We start from the raw sequence: 7,179 nt of genomic DNA, 5'->3' as shown, positions 1-7,179 counted from the left end.
TGAATAAATATATGCATATCATATATCTAAGAAAAAAGTTTTAGGGATAAAGAATAGTTGAAGTAACGTGAAATAATTACCTAATTAACATAACAAAGACATTAATACCTGGGGCCAATTGCTTAATAATTTGAAGAAGCCATTTGGATCATCAGCAACATAAAATTTTGAGCAAAATTATCTTGACTTTGTATGTCTTCCCACCTCATTCTGAACCTATTTCATTCCTTTCCATTATTTTATCCCTAAATTGCTCAAACTAGTAAATTGACATATACTGAAAATATTTGTTGCATTTATTTAAGAAAGAAGTATATTTAATTTAAAATTAGATGAGCTGCAGCACTTCGGTGTTCTATTGCAGGTTCTAGTCAGTGAACAAAGGAAGAAAAATAAATAAAAACATAGATTTGAAAAAAATGTAAAAGCATCTTTATTTATAGATGACATTTTATATGTAGAAAAGCCTAGGGCAGCTACAAAAAGAGGTACTGGAAGTGGTAAGTTTAGCAAGATCTCAGGATACAAGGTCAATATTTAAAAAGCAATTGTATTTCTATATATTAACAAACCATTGGAAATTGAAATTAAAAATATCATTTACAACAGCATAAAAAAGTAAAATAATTTTAACAAAATATGTGTAAGAACTCTACCTGGAGAACTACAAAATACTGAGTGAAAATAAACAAGACCTAAAGAAAATGAAGATACAGTCCACGTTCATGGATTGGTAGACTCAATATTATTAAGATATCAACTGTCCCCAAACCTATCTATAGATTTAATGCTATCTCAATATTAAAAAAAAAAATTCCAGCAGCCTTTTTTGGATACAAATGGAAAAGCTGATTCCAAGAGTTATTTAGAAATCCAAATAACTTAAAATAGCCAAAATAGTTTTGACATAGGTGAGCAAAATTAGAGAACTTATACTACTTGATTTCAAGATTTACTCTAAAGCTACAAATCAAGACAGTGTGGTGTTGGAGTAAGTATAGACATAAATCCATGGGACAGAGTAGAGAGTACAGAAATAAGCCCATAGATAATATAGTCAATTGATTTTATACAGAGGTATGGATGTAAAGGGATAGTTTCTTTAGCAAATGGTGCTGGAAAAAATTGTGTATCCGTATCCAAAATGTGACCCTCAATGTTTAATTTGTACCATACAGGAAAGTTAATTAAAAAAAAAAGAATCAAAGGCCTAAATGTAAGAGCTAAAACTATAAAGTTTCTAGAAACAAGTACAGGAAAAAAAATTTTGTGACCTTGAGTTATACAAAGATTTTGTAGATGGGAGACAAAAAATATGAACCATAAAAAAATGGATAAACTGATTCAACAAAATTAAAACTTGCTGTTTAAAAGATGGTTAAAATAAAAAGACAAGCCACAGTCGAGAGAAAATTTTACATAACGGAAGTATAAACAGAATAAACAATTCTTACAAGTTCAGGTAACTGATTAAAAACTGGCAAAGATTTAGACACACTGCGAAAAAGTATTAAAAATGGCACATGAGCGTAAAAAGGTGCTCAACATCCTAAGTAACTAGAGAAATACAAATTAAAGCCACCTATTAGAATGACTAACATGATCATAGCTCTTATACACCATCAGGAATGTAAAATGGTAGAACCACGTCAGGAAAAATTTGGAGGTTTCTTACAAAGTTCAACTTATGCTTACCTATGACTCAGCAATTCTACTGCCAGATATTTACCCAAAAGAAATGAAGATATTCCATGTAAAGGCTTGCACACAAATGTTTTTAGAAGCTGTATCCATAATACACCAAAACATGAGAACAACATGGATATCACTAACCATGATGGGTAAACAAATTGTATGAAATCCTATCAAGTCATAAGAAGGAATGGAAAACTAATCAAATAACATGGATGAATCTCAGAAAATCATGTTAAGCAAAAGCTGTCAGACACAAAAGAGTACATATGCATGATTCCATTTACATGAAACTTAGAAAAGCCCATCCTAACATTTAGGAACAGAGCAGATCAATGGTTGTTTGCAGTGAATGTGCATATGGAAGATCGAATGGGAAGGAACATAAAGAGAACTGTTCCAGGTGGTGAAATGTTCTGTAACTTGACTGCAGTGGTGGTGATTTGAGTATACACATTTGTCAAATTTTACAGAATTGTGTAATTAAAATGCATACATTTTATTGTACAAAATTATATCTTAATAAAGTTGATTTAAATGAAAAAACTTGAGTGAGCCCAAGCGTTTACATTTTTTTCTCTCAAAATATTCCTTTTTGGATTTCCACAGGCAATTCCACAAATCAACTTAGGAGGTAAAATAGCTGAGTGACACTGGAACAAGCAAGTTATTACTCTGAACTGAGCAATTTTCCTCATCAGTAAAATGAGTGAATTAGGTTAGATGATTTCATTTGTTCATTCAATAAGCATTTACTAAAGCCCACTATGGGCAAGCACTAGGCCAGGTTCTAGAGATATAAAGCTGAAAAAGAAACCCCTTAAGGAAACAGAATGAGTCTAGTGGAAAAGAAAGACAAGCTAACATATGATTAGTATATTGCTTATGCATAATTAAGATATGAGGGGAATTCATAAGAGAAGCAGTCTTCTCTGATGATGCAAAACCTGAGTTGGGTTTTGAGGTACAAGTAAGAATTAGGTAGAGACAAGAAGGCATTCCAAGCAAAGAGTGCTGAGTGGGCAAAGATCCAGAGGTGAGAGAGACATCGCGTGTGTTCAAGGAACTGCAGGTAGCTTAGTAGGTCTGGAACACAGAATTCATCCTTGTAAGGTCATGGAGTGTCTTGACTGAAAAAAAGTTCTAAAAGATTTCTCTAGTTTAACCTCTAGTTTAATCTAAAAGATTCCTCTAGTACAGGAGTCCTGTACCAAATATTGATACTCATGTTGTAGAGGATCTCCTAAAAGGCAAAATAACTACACCATCAGTTAGGATCCTTTTTGTGGCAAAGATAATCTTTTGGCATATAACAAAACAGTCCAGGGGTGGACTGGTGGAGTGTGACCTGGGAATTAACAAGGTCAACAGAGCAGCTTCTCACTCTGCATTCTTAGGCCACAGCAGCTCCAGATCTTATATCGTCTTTTATTCATACCCAGTTTCCCTGAAAGACTAAACCAAAGCCTCATAATCAAGTTTCACTAATTTTGCACAACCTTAGCCTCTGCACTAGATCCCTGTAGCCAGAGGGATGATACATAATGATGGTTTGGCCAGGACCCAGAGGCCCTGGAAGCGGGAGTCAGCCACATCTGAAGTGCATGGAGGAATAGGTAGATCGCTAGATAAAAATTAGAGTCTTTGTAGAAGAAGGGAGACTATATGTCCTGAGGAGGAACTACCAGATTCCAACAATTTTTAGAACAAGGAAGGGGGTACAAACACATGGTCAGATTTCTTCTTTCATCATCCATTCCTAGGACTAGTCAATGAAAACTGACTTCAGAATAAAATGATGGGAGACAACATATATGCAAAAAACTATCACTACTCTAAAACACTGTATTACTAAATGAGAAGTTTTACGAGAACAAAGAGAAGGATGTAATTAATTCCAGTTTATAGGCTCAAGGGTATCTTCACAATAGAGGAGAGTTTTTTTAGTGGGGCCTTGAAAAATGGAGGTCCACTGCCAAAGATAAATTACATGGCCATAGCTGGTTGAGGAGCAGCATGTAATCTGGCGAGGATGAAGCACAGGATAACGGATCAGCGTGAGAACACAGGAATGGAAAGATCAAGCTGTGGCGAATTCTCCCCACCCTGCTACAGAGCCTGAACTTTATCCTTTAGGCAATAGGGTCTTGTTTAATTTTTAAGCATGTAAGTGACACAATCGAACCTGTATTTAGAGAGTTGTAGGAACAGATTAGATACTTCCTGAGACTAGGAAGAAGGAGATAAGTATAGGGGAATAAAGCTAAGTTGTGAAGTGGAAGGCTGAGGGAGTTCAAGCTTAGTGTTCTCTATTTTCTCTGTGAAATAGGTAGAGAGAGGATGTGCTAAATGTAAGGGGGTACTATGCAATTAAGACACTCTGGAAATTTCAATTAGCCAGAAAGTTGTATTACCAAAACATTCTGATCAAAAAGGTTATCAATAAACTCTTCCATAATATAAGGTCACACATACTACATTAATGGGCGAATTGAAATCAAGAAGAGCCAAATATAATCTATTAGGCTATTTCACCCCAAGTGAGAATGCCACAAGTTAAATAACAATGTAATTATCACTGGTCACTCAGATCCTTGTGATCACCGGCAAGAGCCTATGTGAGGCAGTGTCAGAAGTTGGTAGGAGATGGCCTGGGAGAATTCTGGAGGGAGGAGGCAAGGAGATGTAGCAAGAGCAGTGCAGTGAGAGATGCAGTGGGCAAGGCAACCTGTCTTCCATGCAGTATTTTAACAAGCAGCCAGGAGCAGCACATGGCTGAGAGGGTATGTGTGGCAGCCTATCAGGTTTGGCTTTTGGATTCAGATTTAGAACTACTGGCTAGAGCCACCCTTCTAAATGAAAGGATCTGCTATGCCATGGTTCATTAAAAATTTTTTTTTAATAGATATGAGGTCTCAAACTATCAAATGAAGTCACACAAATGCTAATGAAGTTGGGCACTCTTCACATATTATTTTCTACAACTTGACCTTAAAATGTCATATGTAAAATCAATTATTGACAACCTCTTATATTTGTCTGGTGCTTTGTAGTATTATAATAATAATAAAAAATAACTTTCAAATATATTTTCTCATTTGGTTTTACTCAACCCTGTCAGCAAACAGAGCAAATATAGAACTTCCGGTTGCCTGTCCTGTCTCCCATTTCCCACAGCCAAATTACAGATATAAGAGATTAAATTATCTAGGGATTTAAAGCTAGGACAAGAACTCTCCAGCTGAATGTTTCTCCTACTAGATTACTACATTGCTATGTTTAAAACAGTTTATGAATATTCTCCTAAAGAAACAAACCAAAGGTAGGTGTATCTGTACACATTTGACCTTAATCATTCAGAACTCTCTTCCTAACAGTCACAGGTATGTGCTTGTCCTTGTGATGAAAGTGCATCTGTGTACACAGAATGGCAAAGCATATGATCATAACTGTATGCCTTCAAAGGCAATAAAGTGGAGCTTGCTGCTGCTGCTGCTAAGTCGCTTCAGTCATGTCCAACTCTGTGCGACCCCATAGATGGCAGCCTACCAGGCTCCCCCATCCCTGGGATTCTCCAGGCAAGAACACTGGAGTGGGTTGCCATTTCCTTCTCCAATGCATGAAAGTGAAAAGTGTAAGTGAGGTCGCTCAGTCGGGTCTGACCCTCAGCGACCCCATGGACTGCAGCCTACCAGGCTTCTCTGTCCATGGGATTTTCCAGGCAAGAGTACTGGAGTGGGGTGCCATTGACTTCTCCAAAAGTGTGGAGCTTATTAAGGATCAATTACTGAATAAATGGTTATTTGCTTCTTCTAGTCGTTATTTAGTCCTCAAAGGTCAACAAGCACCTGATGAATAAAAGCATTATATGGAATTTCAAATTAATAACTAGTAGTTATATAAAATTCCACCACACTTGTGGTGGTGTGCTGAACCTCATACATTCCTAAAAAATACTCTCTAAATGAAAGACTTGGGAAATAGATTTTGATAAAACTTTATACAATACTAGGCATTTAGTAAGACTATCAATATATTGATTCAGAATTTTATTGAAATGATTAGAATTTTGAATTTGAGTATAAAATTGAAAGACATTGATTTTTGGACTTCTTCCCCCCACAATCTATCATTCCATGTTACAGAAATGCTAGGTTTTTAAGAAGTAATATAAAATAAGACCCTCCACTTATAATAGGACCAAAATTAAGATTGATGCCGTGCACAATGTCTTCAGTCTCTACCTCTGGTCTCTCTAAGCTGCTCTGCACTAGAAGTAAATCTTGTTAAACCAAGCTTCAGCCAAAGCGCACATGGTTTTCATCTTTCATTCCCTTCGTTGAGTTCTTGGGTGTCCCCTTTGGATACTTCCGAAGTAAGAGAATTTGGCAACACACCTCAGCAGTGTCAAGTCTTCTAACCAAGAGATGGAAAGCTGAGAAACTTGAAGGGATCATTCCATCATTTTCTTTTTTTCAGAAAGTGATGACTAAAACACTGTCAGGTGCAAACAGTTGTATCTGACCTTCTCCAGGAGAGACCTTTAAGGGAGAAATAAAACGGAGAGAGATCTAGAAGATCTCTGATGAGAGACAAGTTGTTAAAAACACCAAAGTACATTTTCATTCCTACTAAAAAGCATTATCTTTGTCAAGTCTTCTCACATCTTACCCCACCCCTGCTCTGAGTGAAGAGCAATTTATAAGACAAAATGACTCATTATCTAGAGATAAATTTACAAACTGACATAAGAGAATTATCCCAGAGGCTACATTACCTATTCAAGTTTATTACAATATCTTTAGTTCTTATTGCATATATAGTTACATGCCTTTTACAAGTCAGGATTATCTATATAGTAGGCTTGATTTAGCAGAAGTTATGTCTATTGCTTCTCTCTTGAAAATCAACAGCATGCAGTGCAATACATGGTGTGCAGACTTATTGTTTCAAAAAGTGAAAAACTACTTAGGTTTAACTGAGAAGGGAACATGATCTTTATTGGCTTTATGCAAAGTTTAATTTTGGTTTTATGCAGAGTTTGCATAGTTCATGATTACTTCCTAAGGAAAAACTAGATGTATTGTCAGTGACCTTGCAGATCAGGTGACAGTAGCAAACAGAAAAATCTGAAGAAGAGGCATAACTTTTAAAGTAGAAAGGTCAGCAAGAACTGCCTGAAACAAAAAACGACAGGAATGATTAGTATCGGCATTCTGATCAGCAAAGTGAAGCCTCTAAAACAAACACAGAAAAACCATTACAATGCACTTCTGACATCAACACACTCTAAGTGTTTCAGATTGGTCCCAAATCTGAAGCTACAACCTTCCTTCTCTTTTCTGAACATCTTAATGTTAGAACGTGTGCAAAATGCTCAAACGTTCAGTAGAAAATAACCTGGACTTTAGCCTTGAGCCTTCTTCAAATATACAAGGTAGCATGAGTTTATAAGAGGTCTGACATTTCAACTTGCTTCTATAAATA

The 7,179-nt window shown here is 36.1% G+C and overlaps 1 protein-coding gene across 4 annotated transcripts in view; it reads right to left on the bottom strand.

Annotated features, from left to right (window-relative positions):
• Positions 1-409: 409 nt before the first annotated feature.
• TBC1D19 (TBC1 domain family member 19) overlaps positions 410-7,179 on the bottom strand; it is a 159,653-nt gene continuing 152,883 nt past the window's right edge. For all 4 annotated transcript variants that reach the window (XM_061419854.1, XM_061419855.1, XM_061419856.1 and 1 more), the window contains one exon: positions 410-6,869. In XM_061419854.1, the coding sequence (XP_061275838.1) occupies positions 6,795-6,869 (75 nt within the window). In that variant the 3' untranslated portion in view covers positions 410-6,794. The remainder of the gene's footprint in view (positions 6,870-7,179) is intronic.

This window comes from Bos javanicus, chromosome 6, assembly GCF_032452875.1.
Source record: "Bos javanicus breed banteng chromosome 6, ARS-OSU_banteng_1.0, whole genome shotgun sequence".
NCBI lineage: Eukaryota > Metazoa > Chordata > Mammalia > Artiodactyla > Bovidae > Bos > Bos javanicus.
The sequence above is the reverse complement of the archived record's forward strand: the minus strand, read 5'-3'. Positions and strand labels throughout refer to the sequence as shown.